The 26,257-nt window shown below is 58.7% G+C and overlaps 2 protein-coding genes across 4 annotated transcripts; one reads left to right on the top strand and one right to left on the bottom strand.

Annotated features, from left to right (window-relative positions):
• The first annotated feature begins 10,855 nt into the window (after positions 1-10,855).
• Positions 10,856-14,685, top strand: SYNGR2 (synaptogyrin 2). Of its 2 annotated transcripts, XM_047081285.1 has the most exons (4): positions 10,856-10,984; positions 12,776-13,013; positions 13,393-13,532; positions 13,621-14,685. In XM_047081285.1, the coding sequence occupies exons 1-4, from the start codon at positions 10,886-10,888 to the stop codon at positions 13,816-13,818; spliced, it is 675 nt and encodes a 224-aa protein (XP_046937241.1). In that variant the 5' UTR covers positions 10,856-10,885; the 3' UTR covers positions 13,819-14,685. The 2 variants fall into 2 exon arrangements, with proteins under 2 accessions (XP_046937241.1, XP_046937242.1); XM_047081286.1 differs by lacking the exon at positions 13,393-13,532.
• Positions 14,686-15,876: 1,191 nt separating this feature from the next.
• Positions 15,877-26,165, bottom strand: TK1 (thymidine kinase 1). 2 transcript variants are annotated; one of them, XM_047081284.1, is made up of 7 exons: positions 25,971-26,155; positions 25,834-25,865; positions 24,344-24,454; positions 21,865-21,958; positions 17,270-17,359; positions 16,800-16,919; positions 15,877-16,700 (listed from the first exon to the last, which is right to left on the bottom strand). In XM_047081284.1, exons 1-7 carry the CDS (start codon positions 26,034-26,036, stop codon positions 16,500-16,502), a joined length of 714 nt encoding a protein of 237 aa, XP_046937240.1. In that variant the 5' UTR covers positions 26,037-26,155; the 3' UTR covers positions 15,877-16,499. The 2 variants fall into 2 exon arrangements, with proteins under 2 accessions (XP_046937240.1, XP_046937239.1); XM_047081283.1 differs by having other exon boundaries at positions 15,877-16,919; positions 25,971-26,165.
• Positions 26,166-26,257: the final 92 nt, after the last annotated feature.

Below are 26,257 nucleotides of genomic sequence, written 5' to 3'. Positions count from 1 at the left end.
CCTCACAGGCCCCAGTGGCTTTCCCTGAGCAGGGCCAGGGGTACCCAGAGGCAGCCGTCCCTGCCTTCCTTGGGTCAGGTGCTCACCCCTGGGCTATATGGGGCATGGGCATGTGGTCAGCCTGTGAAGCTTGGTAGGAGAGAACAGCTCCCACCGGGAGCAAATGGTCCTCTGGGGGCGGGACATCTTCCCTGAGGAAGGCTGTCATAATGGGGCACCCTAATTGAACACCCTAATTGAACGTGGCTATAAAGAGGTCCCGCCGGCCCAGCAGCCCCAGGTTTGGCTCAGGAGGAGCCCGGCTGCCACACCTTACCGGCTTTCTCACTCCAGGCGGCCCTGAGCCCCCTGCCCTGAGCACCCCCAGCCCTGGTCTGGCCTTAGTGTTCTCTGTTTTCCTGGTTCACTCCCACCCTTCTCCCCAGATCCGGTGAGCTCTGTTGCAGACTGCTAAAAAGGCCACGCATGCCACCCGTATGTGATGTGGTTTGGCCTCCTTTTAGACTGGCTGGCATCGGTCCTGGGGAATGACCACTGTCCGCAGGTGTGAGAAAGGGCCCCCATGCCACTCTGAGTTCAAGGGCAGTCCTGGAGCACCGTGCCTGCCACACTGCATCACCGTCCGGGGGTGACCAGGGGCCTCATCCAGTCTGAGCTCTAATTTGGGGGCTGAGCCCAGTGTCAGCCACCTAGCAGGTGCCCGACAGGGGGTCACTAATGAACTGGTGTGACATGAGCAGAGATGGCCTCTCCTGCCTGTGTCTCCAGCGGGTTCATCCCACCAGATACCCTGCCCGTAAGTCAGACTCCCCTGGGGGGGGGAGGGGGTTGGGGAAAGAATAACAGCCCGTCCCCATAATCCAGAATAATGACCCCATCTCAAATCAGAAGATTAGCAACCTTGAGGCACCTGGGTGGCTCAGTTAAGTATCAGACTCTTGATTTGGGCTCAGGTCATGATCGTGCAGTTTGTGGGTTCTGGCCCCGCGTCTTGGAATTCTCTCTCCCTCCCTCTCTCTCTGCCTCTGTCTCTCTCTCTCTCCCAAAATAAATAAATACACTTAAAAATATATACTAACAACCTTAATACCCCTCTGCCAGTAACATACATATTCCAGGGCTTATGACGCCAACATCTACCTACCAAACAGGCCCAGGCCCCTACAGCCCAGCAGTGGCAGCTGAGTGTAAGCCCTGGTTTAGTTCCAAGGCCCAGGGGCCTACTAATTTCCCGGGGGGCGGGGAGGGGGGTGGTGTGGGGGCCTAGGTGTTCTGGGCCCAGCCCTGGTTGCTGAGCCCATGAGGTGCTGTGGCCTCCGGGTTATCTCCTTGCTGCAGGAACCCACCCTGGGAGCCTCCTAGGGGCCCCAGAGTGGAGGTGGCCCTGTTGAGGGAGCTCTCGTGAGCCTGAGCAGAGGGCCCTCTGCCAGCAGAGGCATGAGGCTCCTTCAGCTGCTCTGCTTGGCCCTGCTGGGTGAGCCACTGGGGACATCGCGCGGGGGGCAGGAGGGAGCCCTGCCAGGGCCTCGGGCAAGCAGGCTCGTGCAGGGGTGCCAGTGAGCACAGGAGAGGGACCTGGAGGCACAGACACTTCTGGAAGCGCAGGAGAGAGGGAGAGACGTGGGCTTGGGTCTCAGACCAGCCCCTTGTGGCCCCGTTACCGATCGCGGCATCATTCTGGGCCCGCTATTTACTCATCCACAAAATGATGACACCAAATGTTGAGGCCTCGAAAGAGCTTTTGTGAGCGAAGACACTTGCTGAGTCCTAAGCTTCCCTTCTGGCCTCGGCAGGAGGCTCTCCGGGCGGCCTCTGCGTCCTGGGCTCTCTGCTTACTCCCCTATCACCCTCGCCTCTGGAAGCCACCAGCAGCTTCTCTGCGGAGCAGGAGGAGGCCGAGTGGCCCACGTGAAGGAGACGGCTGGTGGAGGTTGCTGATAGAGAGGGGGTTTGTTGGCAGACAGCTGGACGATTCTGGAACTTGGCCTCAACTCCTGCGGGGTCTTGGGGGGCTGCGGAGAGGAGCGGGGTGAGCAGGCCAGTGTGGGACCTCCAGGGGCCATGGGGCCAAGAGAGCGCTGGCTTCCACCTGGGCTGTGGTGGGGGAGGGAGAGGGAGCAGCGCGCATGTCCCTGGGCAGGCGCGTCCAGTCTTTTTACCCCAGGGGCCCGATCTGGAACAGGAGCCCTTCCTGGAGCCCCCCAGCTCTGCCAGGTGGGGGTGGCCCCAGAGAGGGCTGGGGGCATTCCAGTGGGGCGTCTCTGCCCCGAGGAAGAGGAAGTCCAGGCTTCCTCAGAGGTCCGGCCAAGGGAGCCTGACTTACTCTCAGAGGCAGCCGGAGGGTGGCAGGGTCCCCGCTCTCCACCAGGGGGCGGTACAGAACCAGGGGGAGGGGACGCTCCTGGGCCCGCCTCCGCGCCTGCCTCCCGCCCTGCTCTGCCCCCGCCCCCATTTCCAGCCCTGTGACCCTTAAGGTCAAGGTGGTGGGTCACCTCCTCCTCTCCACCAGGCTGGGGGCTGGCGCGCCTCCCTGACTTATCTCAACCGTTACCTTCCCTGGGTCACAGGGTCACAGAATTGGCACCTGCCCCTATTCCACTGAAGGGTGGGCCTCGCGCGAAGGCGGCAGAGGCAGAACTATCATTTCCTCATTCGCTTGAAAAACAAACGCGTCAGTTGTGGTGTTTCTGCTAAAAAGAGACAGCAGCTTGAGGCGGCAGACATTCCTGTCCCCGACTCCGGGAAGTACCTGTCCCCCCCTCCCCCCCCCCCCGTCTGCCCCCCCCTGCCCCGCCCCTGCCTTCTGCTCAGAGTCTTACCCAACAACCCTGGCTAACCCAACTCCTGAGAGACCAGCTGCTAAATCATTCATTCATTCAGCACAGCCTGTTGGAGCGCCTGTTCGGTGCCAGGCACTGTTCTAGGCCCCAAGATGGATACACAGGTGCAGAAGCAAAACAGAGGTCTCCTGTCCTCACAAAGCTCACTTTCCAGTGGGGCTGGGAGGGGGGGCACAGACGACAGTGAAAATAAGCGATTTGCACAGTGTGCTGGGATGTGGTAAGTTCTAGAGAGAAGCAAGCAGGTAAGAGTAGAAGGGAATACGGGGTGGGGCGGGGCGGGGGCAGCAGCATTTACTGGGAGATTGTCACTGAGAAGGAGACACCCAAGCTGGAGGAGGAGATGGCCGGCGAGGCCTGAGCGCAGGAAGCAGTAGGGAGGGGAGAGCTTGATGGGGAGGAGGGTTGAGCAGTTACAGGGGCAGGGTTTGCACCGAAGACCCGGGCCGCTTTCCCCTTCACGGGTTCTGTGTTGAGAAGAGACGGGATGGGAACCACGGTGGCGTCCCAGGGGCCTTCGGGCTGTTCCCCAGATCCAGAGGCGAGATTTGGTGATAGCCAGAGCCCCGGGGGGGGGGGGGGGGGGAAGCAATCAAGACATTCAGGAGGTCAGGCCAGTGGCACGTGCTGAGGATACGAGGTGATGCGCTGCGAAAGAGCCGCGGGAGATGATCCCGAGGTTTTTGGCCCAAGCGACTCAGAGGACTGGCTAAGTGAAGTGGAGTCTTGCCATAGTATATTGTGCAGCTAAACGCCTCAGTGGGAGCAAGAAGTTGGACACGAGAGATTGGAAGCGAAGGAACCGAAGAACCAAGATACTGGAAAGATTATCTCTGTGTGTTTTGAAACCCCCAAGAGGGGGGTGGGAGGGAGGGGAGGGTGGGTGATGGGTACTGAGGAGGGCACCTTTTGGGATGAGCACTGGGTGTTGTATGGAAACCAATTTGACAATAAACTTCATATATTGAAAAAAAATGAAATCCCCAAGAATTCGGGCAATGTGGAACCGGGGGCAAGAATCTTCAGGGAGTGATGGGCGTTTCTAGGTAATGGTAGCCCAGGGGAGCAGGGCAGAATACGTCTGAAGATACGAGGTTCCAGGATGGTGTTTAGGGAGGAAGGAGGGAGACTAGTCCAGAAGTGTCGAGGGGAAGTCCACCCCTGTCCTCCCAGGTCAGTGCTGGGGAGGCTGTGGGGGACCCCCAGCACCAGGGACAACAGCTAGGGTAGGCGGAGCTGGGGGTCTGGGGGTCCCCGTGGGGCCGCCATGAACACATGACAATGTTCTCATTCAGCAGGTGGGGGGGGGGGGGATCTGGTTGAAGCATAGATCCAAGCTAGATTGTACTCCCTCCCCGAGCGAGAGCAAAGGAACCTCGGATTGTCCCCCATTCGTCCCTAAAACCTGTTTGGAATTTTTGAGTGACGTTCTAGACCACTTCATAAGAGCCACATTGGAGAGGGTGCTGTATTAATTCCTTGCGGCTGCAGCCAATTACCCCGGGGGTGGGGGCAGGGTAGGGCTGGAAGGTATCTTTTGGGAAGACACAATTCAACTCTCAAAGGTGGGCTGGCTGTTCAGCATCAGATCCCTGGGCCCCACCTTAGGTCTAAGAAATTGGATCTTTGGGTTTGGGACTCAAATCTCCAAGCCTCCGGTTATGACACACACACACAAGTCTGGAGAGCGGCCTAGCCACGGGGGCGGCGGCAGCTCCGCTCTCCCCCGCTTACACCCCAAGGGGCTTCCTTTTTCCCTTAGCAACAGAAGGAGCCTCTGCGCGGCCACCCACTCAGCCCAGTGCAGCCTGGCTCCGCTTCGGGTCTGAGCGTGGGCTTGTCTCCACTCCACCGCATCATTCCAGCGCTCTGACGCGGTGATGAATTTTTAAGTGCGTGCCGGAGCACTCACTACCCGTGGGGTTAAATGCATCAACTAAACAATCAAAAGACGACGACCACGCCGGTCCGGAAAAGTGACCCCCCCCCACCCTGCACCCCCCCACCCCCCTTACAGAGCTCACGGGACTCTGGTCTGTGAACTTATGTAAATCAAGCTTCTATTAATGGCCATCGAAATGGAAACAAAGGCGGCCAGCTTTTCCTTTGAACTTTTATAGGTCCTCCTTCCGTTGAAGGGAGCAAAAAAAAAAAAAAAAAAATGTCTCCAGACACAAAGGTCCCCTGGAAGCAAGGCCACCTCTGGTGGAGAACCTCTGATCTAGAAAGAACTATGCTTAGGGGTCAGAAACTTCGGGACTCCTGGGAAATGTCTCTGGAGGAAGAACATTCTGGTTGGTTCCAGTTCTCTGCTCGGTGAGCAGTTTTCTGATGGCGGTGCGATTTCCAGAGCCAGTGTGCCCAGCAGGGCAAGGGTGGTGCACAAGGTATATATTTCGATTTGGTAAACCCTTTTCTCTACACCCCAAGCACTGCCCCCGCACACTATTTTTTTAATGTTTATTACTTATTTTGAGAGAGAGTCATATATGTCTTCCAGTTTGCTTCTTCCTTTTTATATGTTTATTTTTGAGAGAGAGACAGACAGAGCACGAGTGGGGGAGGGGCAGAGAGAGAGGGAGACCCAGAATCCCAAGCAGGCTCCAGGCTCTGAGCTGTCAGCACAGAGCCCAACGGGGGGCTCGAACTCACGAGCCGTGAGGTCATGACCTGAGCCGAAGTCATACACTCAACCGACTGAGCCCCCCAGGCGCCCTTCCCGCCCCCCCCCCATTCTTCAACAGGCACCATTAACATGAACAATCCGACCCTGCCCCGCAAACCCCCATTCCGAAAGCAGCTCTGTTTCCTCCTGGCCTCTCTGCCTTGGAGAATTCACTATTGGCAGCGAGAGGGCCAGCCAGCAGGAAGCTCTTAGAAATGTCTTCTGCATCAGGTCGACTCCAGGATCCGCCTACAAAACAAAGAAGTTACTTCCAAGTTCCGCAAGCGCCTTCGGGGCGTGACCGCGCAATGGGTCTGGTCCTGGGTTTTCCAGGGGCTGGGAGCGTCCCGTCTCCTTCAGGAATCCTGCTTTCCCAAGTGGCATCTTTCTCTCTGGCTCAGCTGGTCCCTGTGGATCTGGGTCATACCCTCTACCCTCGCCTTCCGACGGTCCCTTTAAACCAGACATTGACCCCTCTGGGAGCAGGGGCCAGGCATCCCAGGCACCCTGGTGGGTCTGGCAGAGGAGGCCTCTGATACCAGGGGGCAGACAGGCCTTCCCGGTCTCAGCTCCCCCTCCCCTCCCCCGTCCAGCATCAGGTCCGAGCTCGGGGCCAGCTGATCGGGTGGCTGGTCGACTTGGCACCTAACTTGTCTCTATCTCGGTGAGCAAATCCCCAGCTCGGCGCGTCCTCGAGGCGCGCACTTTATCGCATTAGGGGATGCCTGGATCGCGCATGCGCTCCCGGCTGGACATGCGCATTAGGAGCTGCCGGCTCCTGTAGCGGGTGGTTCAGCCAACCAACCCGAGGTGGGTGGTGTCACCACGAGGCACACCAACGCCTGTCCTGCGAGTTCCAGTCGACAGACTTGTTGAATCTAGAAGTTGAATCCAGCGTCCGCTCTCCCGACCTCTGTTCAAACCTCTCCGTGCTTCCTACTCACATCCTAATTTCATTTTGTTTTTGTAGTAAAATATTCTGGACAAAAAAGAGTCTAAGTCTCAGAGGTAGACTTTTATCCAGTAGGGTTTCCTTCCTTCCTTCCTTCCTTCCTTCCTTCCTTCCTTCCTTCCTTCCTCCTTTCTTCTTCTTTTTCTCTCTTCCTCCTTCCCTCCCTCTATCTTTTCCCTCCCCCCTCCCCTCCCCTCCCCTACTTTCTCCTTTCTAAATTGAGGTGAGGTGAATTTCACTTAGCACAAAATTAACCATTTTAAAGTGACAATTCACAGCATCTGATGCATTCACAATGTTGTGCAACCACACCTCTATCTAGTTCCAGAACATTTCCATCACCCCAAAAGGAAAACCCCTACACAACTAGCGGTCACTTCCCATTTCCCCCTCCGCCGGCCCCTGGCCACTACCAGTCTGCTTTCTGTCTCAGGATTTTCCTATTCTGGACATTTCCCACGAGCGGAATAGAACAGATGTTGCCTTTTGTGTCTGACTTCTTTCCCCAGGCGTAATGTTTTTAAGGTTCGTCTGTGCCGTAGCATGGATCGGAACGTCACTCCCTTTTTTTTTTTAATTTTTTAATTTATTTTTATTTTATTTTTGAGAGAGAGACAGAGTGCAAGCAGAGGAGGGGCACAGAGAGAGGGAGACACAGAATCCGAAACAGGCTCCAGGCTCCGAGCTGTCAGCACAGACCCTGACGCGGGGCTCGAACTCACAAACCATGAGATCATGACCTGAGCCAGTCGGACGCCCAACCGACTAAGCCACCCAGGAGCTCCTAGAATCCAGATTCTTCTAAGTGACAGTTCTTGTTCTGAAGGAACATGTATTCCAGTAAAAGGGTCAATACTGAAAAAATATAAATAGGGGCTGCCAGATAAATTTTGCACAGGACATATTCATACCGAAAAATTATTCATTATTTACCTGAAACTCAAATTTAACTAGGCATCCTGTATTTTTATTTGGTAAGTCTGGCAACCCAGAAGGTACCATAAGAACAAAACCAAATGTGAAATTGTGTGGTACACACTACAAGTAGGGTTGAAACCCAGACATACGACAGATGGAGGGGCGCCCGGGTGGCTCAGTCGGTTAAGCGTCCGACTTCAGCTGAGGTCGTGATCTCACAGTCTGTGAGTTCGAGCCCCATGTCGGGCTCTGTGGTGACAGCTCGGAGCCTGGAGCCTGCTTCAGAGTCTGTGTCTCCCTCTCTCTCCACCCCTCCCCTACTCATGCTCTGTCGATCTCTCTGTCTCAAAAATAAAAATAAATAAATAAATAAATAAATAAATAAATAAATAAATATTAAAAAAAAAAAAAGACAGATGGAGTAATCCAGAAGGCTGCCTGGAGGAGGCAGCAATGACAGGCCTCCAAGCCCAGTAGGCACTTTGAAACGAGGGAATTTGCTGGGGAGAGGGTGTTAAAGTCACGCAGCCATGCCTTGCTAACCTCTTCCACCCTATCGGAGCCCATGTCTCAGCTACAGGCTAACTCCACCTTGCTGGACGGAGACACAGGCCCCAGGGTGGAGATTTCCTGCCAGGTGCCCTCAGGCAGCCCACCCATCGCCTCTAGCCTTGTCGGGAAGGACCCACAGGTCCACGTGCAGCGGGGACCGAACTACGGGCAGTCTGCCAACCTCTTTCCACTTACCCCGATGTCAGCCTGGCATTGGAGTCAGGCTGAAAACGACTTCAGTGGCCACCCCAGCCCGTTCAAGCTGGTGTCCCCAGGTGAGAGGGCCCCTTGGCTTCCAGAGGGGCGGTTGGCACTTCTGGGTGGGTCAGCGGGAGGTAGGAGAGCCCCGCCCTGGCCCTGCCTAAGGGAGGCCAGCTCAGCCACGCCCGCCTCCCTCACGGGGCAGCTGCCCCTGGTACCCACCTCTGTGCTGGCTGCTTGGTAGCCTCACCTCCATTGCCGCTGTTGCCTCTGGGTTGCTGGGCCAAGCTCGCGGATCGGGTAGGAAATGGGTGCAGGATGTGGGGGACAGCGAGAAGGAGGCCGGGTGGCGGGTTTGGAGGACAGGGCTGCCTCCAGGGCAAACGAAGGGCCATGTGGCTCATGCATCACCTGCAAGAGTTTATGAAGGGCCTACTGTGTGCCACGTGTCTGCTGAGGGCTTGCACTTCCGTGGCTTTATCTGACCCCGACCAACACTCCCCTGTGATGGAGTCAGTTGGCCTCCGGGTGGGGCATTCGCCTGTATTCCTGATGGGTCTGGGGAGGGACACGAGGAGCGGGGTTGAAGCCTCCTGGGGACCAGGCTGGATCAGGGGCTTCTGTTCTCCGTGGGAACCACATAGGTCGGTGCTTCCCAGCTGGTGACAAGAGGCAGGGGCTGGACCTCCTGGGGTCCCCTGTCTAAGGCTCTCGGTTCACTGACTTGTAAAGCGACCGGGCCTTTGTGTTGTCTGTCCCCAAGCCCCACAGGCCTCTGCGTGTTGCACCTGTCTGGCCTTTGGCGGCAACAACCTCTGCCCCGTGAACTTCTCACCTGCCTTGGTCTCTAGACACGGCCATCTCCTGGTTGTCTTCCTCCCTCCCTGGCCAAGCTTTTCAGTGGCCGCTGTCCGGGAGTCTATCCTTGGCACTCTCCTCGTCTCACGTCAGTGTCCCTTCCTCCCGTCTCTGTCCTTTCCAGAGGCCAGACTCCTGGGAGAGCCGCGTCATCTCTCTGAGCCTCGGTTTTCCCTTTTATAAAGGGGATATAGAGGGGCACCTGGGTGACTCAGTCAGTTGAGCGACCGACTTCGGCTCAGGTCATGATCTCGCAGTGTGTGAGTTCGAGCCCTGCGTCGGGCTCTGTGCTGACAGCTCAGAGCCTGGAGCCTGCTTGGGATTCTCTCTGCCCCTCCCCTGCTCATGCTCTGTGTCTCTCTGTCTCTCAATAATAAATAAACGTTAAAAAAATTTTTTTTTAATATTAAATGGGATACGGAGACCAGGCTCTCCCTCGCCACGTGACCAGGAGCCGACGCTTGCCCTCTTGGTGATTCAGTGCCCCCCTTCATTTAGTGGAGTGACTAAGCCTTATACCCCTTCTCCTGCCCAGGGCACTGATGCGCTTGGCACCATAAAATTCCTGGAGGACTTGGGAGGGGTGGCTGAAAGGTGTGCTTGCCTAACCTGGAATCTTAACTCCTTTATCATCAAGGCTGTGGCCAGACGATGCGGGCTCGGCAGAGTCCCCTCAGGAGGGCCCCGGCTGTCTGTCCCCTACAGAAGGTCTCGCCATTTGAATGAAGGAAATCCCTGCCGGCCCTGATTCTTGAAGGCTGGTGTTCTTCCACGAACACACACGGTGTTAGTGTGACAATTTCAGGACGGGGATGGAATGAATAGAAGGGCCTGTGATGGCAGGGGAGGTCCATAGGAAGTGGGGGGACCTCTGTGTGGCCCCTGTCCTCACCATCCGTGCAGGTCTGGGGAGAGGGTGGGGTAGACTGTGAAAAGGCCCAGCTGCAACAACCCACTCAGCGTCCCCTCCTCCTCCCCCACCCCTGCTCCCCTCTTCCCTGGTGTGGCACCCCATCTCCTGGTGGCCTAGTCGCCTGTCACTGTGCGGCTCACCTGGGAGGATTCTGAGCACCGCCCCCCCCCCCAGCACCCACTCATTAATCCTTACCCGCAACTAGCAAAAACTGTCTGGAATTTTTCCCTTCCGGTCAGTCCGTGGCCCCTAGGGAGCGCACCCCCACCCCACCCCATCAGCCTTCCCTGTTCAGATGCTCTAAAGATGTTGGGGTGGGGGAGGGCTGGGTTAAACTCTGCCCTCTGCCTGTCACCCTGGAAACTTTGTTTCTGTCTGCATACCATCTTGGGCATGGAAGTCTGAAGTCACACACCCCTGGGGCCTGGCTCAGCCCCGGAAAATTTGCGGAGAGGGTCCTCGGCACCACCCCCAGGCTTAGCTCCAGACGGGAGCAAAGAGCGACAGGCCAGTCGAGGAGGGCGTCCAAGCTGTGGGCTGGGGTTTGGGATGGAATGGGGAGAAAAGAGGGGGTGCTTCTGAGCCTGGGTCCTGGGCGGGTGAGGCCCAGACAGGCATCTATCTGCTGGGCTTCCTGGAGAAGGCGGGAGGGCAGGGGGCAAAGTGTGGGTGGGGCAGAGGGGCGGGCCCTCCTGGCGTCCCTCTCTTCCAGGGGACTCTCTGGCCCCTTGCTGGGGGCAGGGGGACGCGGCCCCCGCCACGACGTGGGCTGGACGTTTGTCGGCCGCCAGAACGCAGGCAGGCCCAGCCGTCGGAGCGTCCGGGCCGCTCTGCTCGCCGCTGGCTGCGGACCGCATTTTGCCCTCGGTCCCTGGGGCCGCGCTGGCCACGCCCCTGGGGGCGGGGCCGGGCCGGGGCGGGGCGGGGTGGTGGCAGGGTCTTAGGCTGGCGGCGGCGGCTACGGCGGCGGCGGCGGCGGAGGCGACATGGAGAGCGGGGCCTACGGCGCGGCCAAGGCAGGCGGCTCCTTCGACCTGTGGCGCTTCCTGACGCAGCCGCAGGTGGTGGCGCGCGCCGTGTGCATGGTGAGCGGGTGGGGAGCCGGACGGGGGAACCGGACTCCGCCGCCGGGGACCGGGCGGGGGAGGGGGTGCCGCGAGCCTGCGAGCGCGACAGGTGGCGGCGGCCGAGGCCCGGGGGAGGGGTGCGGGTGGCGCGCGTGGGGCCGGCGAGGGGGCCCGGGCCCCGCCGGCCGCCACTCGCGCGCCGCAGCTTTCCCCGGCTTCCCCTGGTCCCCACTGCCCCCCCACCGGCCGGGCCCGGGCGCGGGGTGGCCCGGAGGCGCCGCGGGGGAGCAGGCCTGTCGCCCTGCTGGCGGTGGGAGGAGCTTGGGGCAGCTCCAGGACAGGTGGCCGCCGTGCTGGGACTCTCTGCTGGGGGAATTCATCCGGAAGGGGCTTTCCCAAGCCACGTTGGGTAATGGGGTCTCCCCTCCACTCGGGGAGCAAGTCACGTGCCTGCTTCCCCACCCAAGATCAGGTGACCCCAGGAGGTACCCTTCCCAGGGAGGGTAGGGCATCCCTCCAGCACCAGATTACCGGGGGTAAGGGGGTTGGAGGGGGGCGGGGCACAGGATTTTGGACAACCAGCGCCTGGAGCTGGACAAGGTGTTAGTGTGGGCAGGCAGAGGGCTGGGACTAAGTGCCCTCACCATGCCTGCCTGGGACTGGAGCCTTCTGAGGTGCCCTGGTGGCACCCATGCCCCCTCCCTGCCTGACCGTGGGGTCTGATCCAAGGAGCAGATGCCCCGTGTGTCGGGACAGCTGTGCCAGGAGTCGGGGCTGGCACACTGCTCCCAGCATCGGGGAGTTCCGGCTTCATCCCCAGCTGGGGGTGGGGCTTGTGACTGCCAGCTCCAGAGTCTATTCAGAGGGCCTTGTCCGGGCAGGGCAAGGGAGAGGCCTGTGCCTGTCGTAGTGGGAGCCAGGTGTCCAGACCGTCCCGCATCTGCTGACATGGGGTGGGAATGGGTGGTGGCCTTGACGTCTGGGGAGGAGAGGAGGCCACATGAGGCTGTTCCCAAGGGCCTAGAGCCCCTCCCAGAGTTCTGGCTGGTGAACCCCCTTCCACCCCCGCCCAGGACCTCCAGGGTTCTGAGTGCAGAACTGTATCCACAGGCCTGCCAGTCAGACTAGCCTGGGGGGCCCTCAGAGGGGAGGGTCAGGATGTCAAAGGGGCCAGGAGTCCTTGTAGGAAGAAAGCTGGCCAAACTGGGGTGGGGTGGGGGGGGGAGCAGCCTGGAGCAGGAAAGAGTGGGGGGGGCTCCAAGACGTGGGAGTCTGGGGGCACGGGTTCCAGCTCAGGGCACACTGGTGCGGCTTTCCTGAGAGGTGGTGGTGGTGGGGGGGGTGTCTTTCATCACCCAGGTTTTGGGGCAGAGGTTGGGCTCTGCAGAGGTGATTCAAGCAGAAGGTGATCTGGGGGTGACTCCAGGCCTGGGTTTCTGTAACTTTGTGGCCCATCTCCTACGGAACCACGATGGCCCTTCCCAGCAGGCAGCCGAGGTGGGGATCTCCCTCCCAGGAGATCCCCGTCCGTTCCCCACCAGCCCCTGGTCCAAGAATCTCCCGCCGTGCCCCCGGTGATGGCGACTGTGCTGACACCTGCAGGTGGCCCGGGAGCACAGAGAAGTGGCGACCGTGCACCAGCCAGAAGCAACTTGCTTACGAGCTCAGTCCCCAAGTTCAGAGGGGGCCCTGGTGCCTGCCGTCCCAAAGGGGAACAGCTGCAGTGGGGGAGCCCAGGGTCCCTCTCACGTGTGCCCGCCGTGGGGCTTGTCTGGCCACCGCTCAGCCCTTCCCCACCTGTCCCCTCAGGTCTTTGCGTTGATCGTGTTCTCGTGCATTTTCGGCGAGGGCTACAGCAACACCCACCAGTCCAAACAGAAATACTGCGTGTTCAACCACAACGAGGACGCGTGCGGCTACGGCAGCGCCATCGGGGTGCTAGCCTTCCTGGCCTCGGCCGCCTTCCTAGTGGTTGACGCCTATTTCCCCCAGATCAGCAACGCCACTGACCGCAAATACCTGGTCATCAGCGACCTGCTCTTCTCAGGTACCTTCCAGCGGGACCCCCAGTTGACTTGGTGGAGGTGAATAGGAGTCTTCCTAAGAGGGTTCTGGGATGGCAGGGCCTCGGCAACCTCAGGGGGAACCGAGGGCAGCCCCTACCCAAGCAGACAGGCTTGCACACAGGGATTTCTGTGAGTCTGCTTAAGCCCACCGGCGTTGAGTGGCAATCACGGGACCTTCGAGCCAGGCACCCAGGTCGCCACCCTGGCTTCCGCATCAGTGCCCTTCACACTCCTGGAGGCTTCTGGGAGATCCCTGCCACAGGGCCTCGCCATCGCCGCCCCCACAGGGGGCCCCTCCTGGGTCCCCAGACCGCCCCTGCCTCCATGGAAGTGACCTTGCCCTTCCGGCCTTCTTCCCAGCTTTCTGGACTTTCCTGTGGTTTGTTGGTTTCTGCTTCCTCACCAACCAGTGGGTGGCCACCAAGGCGGAAGACGTGCTAGTGGGGGCCGACTCGGCCCGGGCAGCCATCACCTTCAGCTTCTTCTCCATCTTCTCCTGGGTAGGTGGGCCGGGGCGGGCAGGGGTGCAGTGTCTTTGGAGAAGGGTGGCGGAAGGCTGAGGAACCCAAACCTCGGGGCTCCCTGCAGGGCGTGCTGGCCTCCCTGGCCTACCAGCGCTACAAGGCCGGCGTGGACGACTTCATCCAGAACTACGTGGACCCCACTCCAGACCCCGGCACCGCCTACGCCTCCTACCCTGGTGCGTCTGTGGACAACTACCAACAACCGCCCTTCACCCAGAACGCTGAGACCACGGAGGGCTACCAGCCGCCCCCTGTGTACTGAGCTGCGGCCCGAACGGTCAGGGGAGCAGAGAGGGCGCTCGGGGGCCTTCGCTCTGTGCTGGACTCCTCCCGTGAGCTTCGCCTCCTGGAGCTGCGGCCCCCTCACCCTGCCGGGTGCCCGTCGGAGCCGCGCACGGCCTGGAGAGCCCCCGCTTCCCCTGCCCTGGCTGCCGGGCTCCCTCTAGCAAGGGCTTCGCCCACCCACTCCTCAAGGGCATTTTTTAGAAAAGCGTTTTTAGCCAGATGTGTTTTGTCATTGCTTTTAATGATCCCCAACCCCAGTTGGAATAGCTAGAAGTGCCCGACACGCTGCTTTGACAAGTGCCTTAGCTTCTCCCCAGCCCAAAGGAGCCGGGCCCAGGTCCAGGACCTGGGCCCTGGTGGCCACAGTTACTCGGGGTTCTGTGCCAAAGAGGAGACTGTGGGGCCAGGGCCCCCTTTCCTGCTCACTCAGGTTTGTTCCCCACCTCCTGGCGCTGCTGTGTCCCCAGCCCCCTGCCTGCCCTGGGAGCCAGCAGCCCCGTGCTCACTGCTGTAGCATCTGCTTGCTCTTGGATCTAGGGTCATTGCCCCATGCCAGTGCCTCCGGACTGCCTGCCGGCCTGCCAGCCGTGGCGCTGGATGCCCACCCCAGGGGGCACCGGGAGGCATTCCCTCCGCCTTGCTCCCAGCCCTTGGCAACCGGGAGGGGCTTTGCCTGCCGGAAAACACCCAGCTTTATGTAAATACTCTGCCACTGTGAGGTGTGGGGTGTATCCACAGCCCCTGGGCTGTTCTGAATGTATTAAAAAGCCTTGGGGGTGAGATGCAGACCCTTGGTTCTGTTAGACTGATTTGAAGACGGAATAAATGTTTTTCTCGTTCATAATCTCCAGGGTCATCAGTTGGGCCTCAGCCCAGGGGTTGGAGAGAGATTCCACTCTGGGGTGCACCCTGGGAGGGGGCTGCTTTATGAACTTGCATTTTGAAGTCACGGCAGTGTGCCCCTGCAGCACGCCCAGCGCGCGCGCGCACTTGTCTGGGGTCTCATTCCTCACACTGCCGTCCAACAGCATCTTAAAATAGCAACTGTGCTCAGCTTGTAAACAAGACAGTCTTTCTGGACTGCCTTGCCAGGGCCCTGCTGTGCCCTTGCTGGAGTTGGGGTGGGGGCCCCTGGGAGCGGACCCTGCGCGGTAACCCTTTCCTTCCCAACCCTCTTAGCAGAGTGCGGAGTGATCCGGCAGGGCCCAGAGGCCTCCACTTCTAGCAGACTGGGGTCCGCACGTCTGGAGCCCGTCCCGGGATGGCCCACCCTGAGGGAGTGAGCCCATCCCTAGCAGGAAAGGCCAGGGCCCCTGAAGCACCTCACTTCCCTTTTGGAGCAGAGACAGCAAGAACTGTCAAAAGTGGGCCTGTTAGTTTCAAAACCGAGTAGACACTCACAGGGTTCTGCAAATGCCTCACTGTAATTCGGGACCAGTCACTAGCAAGCCGGAATAGAGCAAAGGGGAGAGGCAAGCCAGGGCGAGGAGGCCACCCCAGAACCCCCATCCCATCCCCACTGGTGGGTACACCCAACCCCAGAAGGTTCTGGCCTCCACGCAAGCCACTGACGGCCCATGTTACAAGGTACAGCTGAGCTGGTCTTCTGGGCTCCTGAACCTTTAAGTGTCTGTTTCACAAACAAAACCTGACCCCACAGCCCCAGCGGGCAGCCCCGAGTATAGCCTTGTCTTTCCGTCCCGGGCCCCAGCCTCCTCCATCCACCCATTTTGTCCTAAACCTGTCCAGACAGGAGAGCAAGCAAATGTGCCTCTTGGGACGCGCTTCGCGGCGCTTCTCAGTTAAAGTGTGGCTAAGAGACCAGCGAGTAGTGCTAAAGAAGATCTGGAAAGAAATCCCCACCCGTGGTCCCATCAGAGCTGTCGACAGGGAGACCCAGGGCATCCCAGGCTGTTAAAGACACATGTGCTCCCACCAACCAGTAAATTTTAATATTAGTTATTAATTCCACACACAACAGAATCAGAGACCCTGTCCCCAGCTACCTCTGCCCCTACCCACCCTACCCCCCCCCCTTTAAAAGATAAGCCCCTGGGATCTGGGCCCCACTAGGGTAAGTGTCCCCCATGTGAGAGAAGCTGTAATTCTGGAGAAAATGACCACCAGAGAGAGGGAAGAGCTTTTAGCCCAAAGGGAAGCCAGAAGGCACAAGTCCAGCCACCCCGAGGGACCAGGAGCCCTTTCCAGGCCAACAGAAATTTTTGCGTGGGATGACACTGTGCTAAGCCGGAGCAACTGGGGAACGGACTTCCCAGCGAGAACAGAAACTCAACAGTGAAAGCCACAAGGGGGAAGAAGCGGCCAGCGGTAGTGTCGCCAGTGTGTGGCTCGGCCCCTCACCCCACGGGAGGAGGGGGCGGGTGTCCGCGGTGGGTGGCCAGACCCTGAGCTCAGGAGTGGATCCGCAGCGGGGAAGGGAACCAAGAAAGCGCCGGCGGGCAGGAAAGGGGAAACGGAACGTGCAGACCACCAGCCCGGGGAAAGCGCACCGCCGCCGAAAGTTCCGTCCCCGCACCCCACCCCCCTCCACTTCCTCTTCTGGAAAGGCTGCGCCGCACGAGGGCGGGGGCAGTCCTGCAAGCGTCCGCCAGGGGGCGGCAGCGGGAAGGGAGCGGGCGCTCCCCAGGCGCCCACACCTCAGTTGGCCGAGCTGCACTGCAGGATCTGATGCGGAGCAAACAGCTTGCGGGCCCCCGAGGCCTCTCCTGGCTTCCCCAGCAGCGGGCAGTTCTCCTTATTCTCCTTGCCGTCCGGCCCGGCGGGCAGACCCGAGGCCTTCTTGAAGTAGCACAGGCGGCACACGGAGTGGTATTTGTCTGCGCCCCCGATCACCTCGACCTGGCCGCGGGGATGCAAAGAGCCATGGGCTGAGGCGGGGCGGGGCGCCTCCGGGCCACCCTCCCCCCTCCACCCCTGGAGAAGGCAGGGGGCGGCTACCTCCTTCTCTGCGCCCAGCCTCTTGGTATAGGCGGCTTCGCGGAAGCACTCCATGCACACCGCCGTCAGCTTCACAACACTCTCCGCCAGGGGCACCAGGTTCAGGATGGTCCCGAAGGCCTACGTTCCGGGGGAGAGACAGCCTCTGGGCGCATCCACCTCGCCAGGCGGGTCTTTCCTTGCAACCCCTTGACTCACAAGCACGGACACAGGGGCACTTTGCCTTGACCTTGCTTTCCCCAGAGTGCCGTCCCCTGCAACACCCCCAGCACCCAGACTGGGATGGACTCGCTCCCAGGCAAACCCCGGGGGGCCTGGGTCCCGCTCACCTGAGTGCCCCCCAAGGGCTAAGCCCCAGTCATCCAGGTGGCACCGCGCTGAGAGCAAAGGCTAGCTGGGCTGTCCCTGCTCCTCCCCGGGCCCCCTTCTCCCTCCAGACCCCTTCCCAAGACCTGGATCAGACGACTCACCTTCCTCTGGAAGGTCCCATCCAGCGCAGCCACGATCACGGTCTTCCCGGCGTTGGCCATAGTCTCGCTGAACTCCACGATGTCTGGGAACTGGGAGGGGGCGGAGGGGGGAGGGCAGTGGGTTTCCACCCCGAGCAGCTTGCAGCAGCCACGGAGAGACACTGCCACCCGTCAGCGTGGAGCATGAGAACAGGGCGACCCCAACGCTCCCGCCAGTGCCCCGACGAGGAGACCGGCGTTCCTGTGGTTGCCCCACGGCACACAGCCATGTGCACCCACAACCACCCATGCCGCCTCACCGGCCACCGGGACAGAATAGGTCGGCTCCAGGCCCCAGCACAGCACCGCGGACCTGTCGCCAGGTGATGTGGCCCCCCCTGGAGGCGGTCTAAAACCGCGGTGGCCAAAAGCTCAGGCCAGAGGGCTGCCTGCCTTGAACCCTGCTCTGGTGGGACGCGTGTGCTTGGTGACCTTGGCAAGGACTTCACGTTTCTGAACCTTAGAAATGGCAAGGACCGCACTCGGTGTTGTTTAAGGATCGGAGGCACTCATATAGGGAATAATGTGCCATCTGATGCCTCGAGAAGGGGTCGGGGTTCCACTGGCCATTTACGGAGCAGGACGCCACAGCGGGCCCCGCATGTACTTGGTAAATCAACTGTGATTTTAAGTGGCCCAGGGTGAGGTCGCAACTTCTGCAGATGCTCGGGCGAGCTGTCCCCGGTCAATCCCACTGCCTTTGGCTGATTGTGTTAGTCTATCTGGATTGGTCTTCGGGCTGTGAGAACGCGCACGTGCTTGTCTTTGGGCAGCAGGGTCTCTCTCCAAGCCATCAGGCCTGACTTGGCGCATTTATCGAGGTGCAAGGTTACCGAGACCTGGACAGTTGGCAAGACAGGTCCCGTGAAGGTGGCTAGAAAAATCACGAGCAATTCAAGTACGATTCGGCCGAAGAAGCCAGACGTGACTCCCCTCTGTGGGGCTGGCCAGTCCCGAGCTACAGAAACACCCACGACTGCTGCACCGTCACGCACGTGTCCCCACTCCGTCACAGGTGACAGAAATGCAGCTCCCAGCCTGCAAGGAGCTCTCAGCCAGTAAACGCCTCCCTCCCTAAGTTGTCGCAAAGCAAACGGTCTCCACACATTTCCAAGGAGAGAGGCCGGGCACACCCTTCCCCTCAGGGCCCTGAGAGGGAAAGGAGCCTGCCCACACCCTGATGTCGGGTTTTGGGCCTCCAGAATTGGGAAAATCAATTCCTGCTGTTTCAGCTGCCTGGTCTGTGGTACCTGTTAGGGCAGCCCTAGGAAAATATTACAGGTTACACTTAAAGTAGAACCTCGGGGTGCCTGGGGAGCTCAGTCTATGGAGCATCCGACCCTTGGTTTTGGCTCAGGTCATGATCTCCCCGTCTCGTGAGTTCGAGCCCCACGTCAGGCTCCAAGCTGGAAATGTGGAACATGCTTAGGATCCTCTCTCTCTCTGTTCCTCTCCCACCCGTGCTATCTCTCTCTCTCTCAAAATAAACAACCTCAAAAGAACAATACTTTAAAACAGAACCTCAAAGTACTTAGTCAATTTCAGGTTTTCTTGGTAGACAAAAATAATCACGAGACCCACGGAGGAAAGGACCGGGAGGTTTCTTGCTGGGGACGAGTTTGCCCACCCGAGTCCAGCGGCCCGTTCTACACCTCCGGGCGACCTGCAATGAGCCACTTCCCAAACGAGTTCTCATGAAGGGGAAAGAACCCAAAGAAGAGATTAGGAAGCCTACGAGTGGATTTTCACCGCTGCTGTCTTCCTGCCAAGAGCCGGCTGGCTCGAGATGTGCAGCCCAATGACCCCTGGCCCTGCCCCAGCCCAGGCCTCTGCTTCCTGGCAGACAGGCCGGCCTTGAAGGGGCAGAGGCCACAGAAGCCAGGGATAAAGGACGTGACAAAGCAAAACGTTTGGCCATGAGTGGTAAAACATGAAACGGAATGCCACAGACAGATCTCCGGGGCACATAAACAGGGAAGAAAGCAGATCATGTGACAAAGTGGCATCGGCCACTTCAGGTCCACTGGAGAAAGGAGAAACCAAGAGAAAAATGAGTGGAAGCCCTTCAAAGGCCATTGGAAAAAGGAGAAATAGATACAAGTAGCCCGTAAACATGGACACAGACCTCAGACAGCAGCGATGAGACAAACTTTCACTGGGGTGTGTGTGTGCGTGCGTGCGCACATGCGTGCAAGCTCTGCCACCTGCCCCTTACTCCTCCCCTCTCTCCTGGGGATTTCTGCAGAGGCCCAGTGGTCACACTGTCCTGTCATCCGCTCTCCGTCAGCGGGGCCGCCCTTTGGCGGGCTCTGCCCAAGCTAATTCCCGAGTCTTCTCCGCTAGCCTGCCCAGAGCCACCTGCCTCCGTCCTGCCCCTGGACACACCCAGCCGGCCAGCAGCTCGCTCCCTGGCTCTCCCTCAGACCCCTTTCTGACCGCCTCACCGTAGCTCTGTCCCCTTCACATTGCCCGTCTGTCCAGTTGTCCCCACCTGACCTAGGACATCGTTCTCTCCCTAGAAAGGAGAGACTAGACTAGGGACTAGAAAGGATGCACAAGGGGGGAGACTCTGGCTGTACCCCCCCCCAACACCAAGAACACTGCTGGCATGGGGCACAAGCCCAGAAAATACTTAGGAATGAATGAATGAATGAATGAATATTGCACATTTGCTGACATGGGTAAATGGTCAACCATGCGATAGAAGCCCACTCTATTTACTTATTTATTATTTACGAATAACTTATCATCAAGTTAGCTAAATACAGGGTCGTCTTGGCTTCGGGAGATTCCCGCGATCCGTCGCGTACATCCAACACCCGATGGAGCTCGCGCTATTTAAAAGTACACATCTAGAAAGACTAGATGGATGCCGACCAACACGTAATGAGTTTTTGTTTGCTTTTCTGGGCTGCAAAAAGAGAAGACCAGCCCCCACAGCAGGAGCTGGCCTGGCGTTGGCAGCTGGGCCCCGGTGGTACCACGTAGAGCGAAATTCATTTCACGGAACATTCGCATCCGGCAAGGCCACTCCTCGACTGGGATGGGTCAAGATGAAGCCGAGACCCTCCGTAATCCTGTCTGAGCACAGAGACAGACGTGAACGCTGTCCAGGCTACGGAGGACCACACGTTCCCCCTTCCTGCCCAGGAGGAGTGACCACTGCTGCTTTACCGACTCGGCCTCCACCTCCTGGTCCCCCCTCCTCCCTAGGGGGAAGGTTGAGGAGGCCGGTCAGTTACTCCCTTCCCGAGGGCACAGAATCGAGAGCCAGGCCAGCCTCTTAGAAGCCTCCCCAAAATGATCCCCCACAAGCCCTCTGTGAGAGGTCCCTGGTTCCCACGCTGTGGGTTCTCCCTGCAACAATCAATACCCACTCACCAAACACACACACAGAAGAATTTCAGGGCACAGAGGTAGAATAAACAGGCAGTACAGGGGACCCTCCACCTTCGCCCAATTCCTGTGTCAGGACGCGCCCACCCAGGGAAATTGTAGAAGCCGTGTCGGCAGACCTCCCCATCACTGACTCACGATAAAGTTCTATGTTATTCGGCTGCTGAGATTTGGGGCCTGATCGTTACAGCAGCTCACGTCACCCTCACGAGTGCACTGGGTGGAGACAGACGCACTCAGAACTCTCCGGGGGGCTGAAGTGAGCCCTGTGGGGAGAGAGTTACAGTTTCATTCATTCCAGATGAACTCGCGGAAGCAAAAACTCCCAAAGCACACGAAAGACGAAAGACGCCAAGACTACGAAAGACGACCTGCAGGCTCACCCAGAGAGTGCACTCCGGAAGAAAGGGAAAGAGTGAGCCGGAAAAGCCTTTAACACAAGATTCTCGGAAAGACCAGGAAAGGGACAGCGGCCGCCACACAAACAAACAAAAAACGGTAAATTCGCAAACAAAAATGAAGATACGTGAATTAGAGCAGGAGCTACACAAAGAGAACTAACCAGAAATCCCAGAAACGAATAGAGTCTTTGAGGGGGCGCCTGGTGGCTCAGTCGGTTGGGCGTCGGACTTCGGCTCAGGTCGTGATCTCACAGTTTGTGAGTTCGAGCCCCGTGTCGGGCTCGGTGCTGACAGCTCAGAGCCTGGAGTCCGCTTGGGATTCTCTGCCTCCCTCTCTCTCTGCCCTTCCCCCACTCGTGTTCTGTCTCGCTGTCTCTCAAAAATAAGCAAACATTGGGGCGCCTGGGTGGCTCAGTTGGTTGAGCATGGGACTTCGGCTCAGGTCATGATCTCACGGCTCGTGAGTTCGAGCCCCACATCGGGCTCTGTGCTGACAAGCTCAGAGCCTGGAGCCTGCTTTGGATTCTGTGTCTCCCTCTCTCTCGCTACCCCTCCCCCGTTCACACACTCTCTCTCTCTGCCTCTCAAAAATAAAGAAACGTAATAAAAAAATGAAAAAAAAAAAAAACCAGGCAAACATTAAAAAAAAAAACAACTGAAAAAGATCAGAAATAGAACGAATACCTTCCAAGCCAGCAGAGGACAAGGGGGGGACAGAGAGGGAGTCCGTAGGCAGAATGCCAGGACAAACCAACTTACAAACTGCCCTTCGTCGATGCCTATGACAGCCACACCTAGGGCCTCCTGGGCCACATCCCGGAGCAGGCGGGCTGGCAATGCCTCCATGGTGTTTCTGGGGAGAGAAAGCCAGGGCGTGAGCAAGGCAAGGGAGTGGGGGCCTGAACGCAGGGGCCGGGGAACAGCTCTCGTGACCGCCCTACCCGCAAATCACGCGGCACTGTTTGGCTGGAGCGTGAAGTTAGCGCCTGTGGGAGGGCATCTGGGGAGAATAAAGGCCCATGCTCAGAACACCAGTTATTCAACACAAGCTATTTCACTGGATGCTTTGGACTAGAAATTAGCAACTCGAGATACAAAGCTTTACTGAGACTCAAAAGCTCCTCCCCACTTTGGTTTAGTGGGCTGGGGCAGACGAAAGGCTTTAATTGGTTTTAAAAATGAGAAAAGGAATCAGTAAGTATAACTCAGCCTGCATTACAGATGTCTTTAGATCAATGCAGTCACAAGCTAGAATTTTTTACTTCTTTCTTTTTATGGCGGAAGGGGCCCATGAAAGGCAAAAGTGCCCAGGGAAGTCCAACGTGGCCCTGGGCCAAACGTTAGCCCCAGACTCGGAGTCCTGTGTATCCTGGCAGAGATAAGTCCGGAACCCCAACCTTCAGCTCTCTAGAGTTCCCTCCATCTGGCTTTTCTGACAGATTGAAGGGTTTCTCCAAGCTCACGGAGCTGTTAACCAGCAGAGCCAAGATTTATATCTAAGGTCCCACGGCTGCCCGGCGTGCCCTGCGGGGACAGTCATATCCAGAAGGGTTTGCAAGTGAAAGGTCACATGTGGGAATGTTCCAGGGCATTAGACCCCATCCTGCTCCCACACCCAGGGCCCTTTCTGAAGAGAAATGCCTTTCTCTGTCCTCTTAAATAGCGTCTCTGTTTTCCACAGTGTTGTTTTCCTTTGTCTTCACTTTTCCTGCTGGTACTTAACTAAAGCTCAGCAGTTTGTAGGTGTATTTAGAAAAACATAAAACACAACCACTGCTTAGTTATTACCGTGCTATCATTCTACTCCAAGATCTGGGAAGAGCATGAAATGGTATTCCCTGCATTTTAAATTCCCCCTCTCATCCCCAAATAGAGAAGGCCAGAGGGCGGGCAAGGGCAGGGTGTGTGGAACTGTCACTCCTGCCAGGGGCTCAGTCCCAGCCGCTGCAGCCCGAGTTAGACAGCACCTGTGCTCAGACAGGCAGAGCTCAGATGTGACCCTGATCTGATGGACTTCTCATCACTGCACAGTACTGCCTCCTGCTCTCACGGACTTCCCTGGATGTTCCCCTGCCCAGTGGGTGTTTTAAGGAGGAAGAAGCAGGGGCACCTGGGTGGCTCAGTCCGTTACGCGTCCGACTTCAGCTCCGGTCATGATCTCACAGTTCGTGGGTTCGAGTCCCACATTCGGCTCTGTGCTGACGGCTCGGAGCCTGGAGCCTGCTTCGGATTCTGTGCCCCCCCCCCCCTCTCTGCCCCTCCCCCACTCGTGTCCTGTCTTTCTCTCTCTCTCAAAAATAAATAAACATTTAAAAAAAAAGGCAGGGAGAAAGAAGCAAACTGGAAGACATACGTGGCCTACATCAGACAGCACGGCCAGGAAGCAATGGTCGTGCAAATCCCGGCACTTAACTCCAAACCCCGGGCACTGTCCACCCCACCCCCGGCCTGGCTTCAGAAAACCCCATGCTCCCACCCTGAAGCCACACATCAGGCGGTTCTGAGGCTGCAAGCCCCGCCTCCAGCTCAGGTGGACAAGTCCAAAGGGCAGAGACATGTCCCAGGCTCAGAAGTGTCAGGCCCCAATCTGCAGCAAGGAACAGGCCCGAGTAAGACTAAATGTAACCCTCCACCCCCCACCTCAGGTTGCAGACTGAAATGATCCCAAGGTGCAGGCAGATAAACATAGAAGGGGATATGCACACAAGCCACAAGGCCACAGGGAATCAGCCCCAGGGCAGGGCAACTGAAAAGTTACATAAAAAGCCCCGTGCAGGCCCAACAAAACCAGTTTGCAACCGTATAGTTGTAACCTCCAGAGCAGGGTTCCTCAGCCCGGGCACGGCACTGTTGATAATTGGGGCAGGATCAACATTTGGGGGGGGGGGGCGGTGCCGCCCTGTGCATTGTGGGACGTTCAGCAGCATCTCTGGCCTCTAGCCACGGGACGTCAACAGCCACCCCTAGCCCGCTCCAGTTGTGAAAAATAAATACGTCCCCAGACATCGCCAAATGGACTCTGGGAAGGGGGGGAGGGGGTGCAAAATCTCCCCTGGTGAAGAAACCCGGGGCTAGAATCCTGTGAGAGGCCAAGTCCCGAGATCCCTTGCCAAGCAGCCCTCAAAGTCTGCCGAGTTGCACGGTCGGCACGAGGCCCCCCCCATCCCCACCCCCCGTGAGTTTCCACCCGGCTTCCAGAGGAGGTGTTAGGAGAGGACAGAGGAGAGCAGACACTGACCGGTCGTGCGTGGAGAAGCTGCTGCTATAGCGAGTGTCTTTGGCGTACTTGATGACCAAGCACTTGTACTGGGCGATCTGGAAGCGACGGACCCGTCTCATCAGCTCAGTACTGCAACAGCAGAGCACAGTGGTTAAGAGGGGGCAAAGAAGACTCTATCAGCACAAGCTGGGCTCCCCACCACCGTCTAGGGGTCTGCAGCCTGAGGCCCGCGCCTTTGGACATAAAGACCAGCGAGGACAGAGAGGGCCGGTGCTCTGAGAGTTCAGTCTAGACCTGAGAGGGACGTCAAGACTGTACGTCCCTAGGGAGCCCAGGAGTAATAAAGGCATGCCAGGGCAGGACGTGCCCTCCACGTGGGGGGTGGCAAGGGATAACCCCCCAGGTGGCCGGGGGAGGAGGCAGAGAAGTGCAAAGGCCACAGGCAGAGGGGAGGAGTTCAAAGTAACCTCACTCCAGAGGTCTTCACAGAGTCTGAACTGACGTCACAAAATCTTTTTGTGCCAAAGAGGGCGCTTTGCCACTGGATCCCAGAGCCCACCTGAGTGTCACCACAGCTGTCCCCCAGGGCGGAGGGAGGTACTCAGGGGGCTCACCAGCCCACCAGGTCAGCTAGTGGTCCTGTCACATCGGGGGAGCAAAGGTCCCCTGGCCTGACTCCTTAGTGTTAAATTTTTAGGGGCACCTGGGTGGCACCAATCCTCGGTTTCGGCTCAGGTCATGGTCGCCTGGGTGGTGAGTTGGAGCCCGGCATTGGGACCTGCGATGACAGTCTGGAGCCTGGTTGGGATTCTCTCTCTCTCTCTCTCTCTCTCTCTCTGCCCCTCCCCTGCTGATGCTCACTCTGTCTCTCTCTCTTTAAATAAATAAATACGTAAATGAAATAAACTTAAACTTAGAATACTTAAAGTTTTACAAGGCGCCTCGGTGGCTCAGTCGGTTAAGCCTCCGACTTCGGCTCAGGTCATGATCTCACAGTCTGTGGGTTGGAGCCCCTGCGTGGGGCTCTGTGCTGACAGCTCGGAGCCTGGAGCCTGCTTCGGATTCTGGGTCTCCCTCTCTCTCTGCCCCTCCCCCCCCCTCTCAAAAATAAATAAAACATTAAAAAATGTTAAATACTTAAAATTAAAAAAAAAAATTAAGAGACCTGGCTGCCCCTTTCTGAGAGGGCTCTAGCGAGGGGCCAAACCGTCAGCAGCTGCACCCAGCTGCGCGAAGGCGCGGGTGGTTATCGGACCCTAATGGGAGGGCCTAAACTGGGCGGGCTGGGAGGGAGAGCCTCCTCCAGGACCGGATCCAAGGGCGGAGCGGCATCCTGGGCGGGAAAGCGCGGTCGGGCGGTGGCGGCTGACCTAGGGGGACTGCACGATGGGGGGCTGTCCGAGAGGGGGGACAGGCCCGCAAGAGGCGCCAGGGGAGGACAGACCCTCGGGAGGGAGGGGTGGAGGAGGAAGTGGTCCCGGCCCGCCCTGGCCCCGCGAGGCCATTACCTTTTTCCCGAGAACATGGGTCCTAGAATCACCTAGGAGAGAAAGCGGGATCACTTCGGGGTCCACTGCACACGGTCCCCCGCCCCCGCCCTCGCCCCCGCCCCCGCCCCCGCGTGCTGGGACCTGCCCCCCCGTACCTGGATCTGCCCCCGGGTCTTGCTGGGGGAGCCGGGCAGCACGGTGGGCAGGTTGATGCAGCTCATGGCGCCCCTAGGAAGCTCGCCACTCTGGGACCCTCAGGTGTCACCGCCCAGCTGCCTGGAGCTGGTTCCCGCGCCGCCCGTCTTTATCCCCGGCGCGCTGGCCAATCGGGAGCCGGCGCCGGCGCCCGGGAGCCAATCAGCGCGCGGCCGCGGACTGGCGGGAGGTTTGACCGCAGCCCGCCCCTAGTGGGCAGCGCCGAGGACCCGGCGGGCTGACGTCA

Source organism: Lynx rufus, unplaced genomic scaffold, assembly GCF_022079265.1.
Source record: "Lynx rufus isolate CCGP_SWC_20201006 ecotype Redwood Valley unplaced genomic scaffold, mLynRuf1.p SCAF_18, whole genome shotgun sequence".
Lineage (NCBI taxonomy): Eukaryota > Metazoa > Chordata > Mammalia > Carnivora > Felidae > Lynx > Lynx rufus.
The sequence above is the reverse complement of the archived record's forward strand: the minus strand, read 5'-3'. Positions and strand labels throughout refer to the sequence as shown.

Bases quoted from the DNA above. Each gene is read 5' to 3' on its own strand.
- TK1 (XM_047081283.1), bottom strand. From the start codon at position 26,036: ATGAGCTGCATCAACCTGCCCACCGTGCTGCCCGGCTCCCCCAGCAAG. The intron at 25,866-25,970 runs GTACGGGGGGGC...TTTCTCTCCTAG, and splicing joins AGACCCGGGGGCAGATCCAG to GTGATTCTAGGACCCATGTT. The intron at 17,360-21,864 runs GTAAGTTGGTTT...GCCCCCTCCCAG, and splicing joins GCATCGACGAAGGGCAGTTT to TTCCCAGACATCGTGGAGTT.
- SYNGR2 (XM_047081285.1), top strand. From the start codon at position 10,886: ATGGAGAGCGGGGCCTACGGCGCGGCCAAGGCAGGCGGCTCCTTCGAC. The intron at 10,985-12,775 runs GTGAGCGGGTGG...CTGTCCCCTCAG, and splicing joins TGGCGCGCGCCGTGTGCATG to GTCTTTGCGTTGATCGTGTT. The intron at 13,014-13,392 runs GTACCTTCCAGC...CCTTCTTCCCAG, and splicing joins CAGCGACCTGCTCTTCTCAG to CTTTCTGGACTTTCCTGTGG.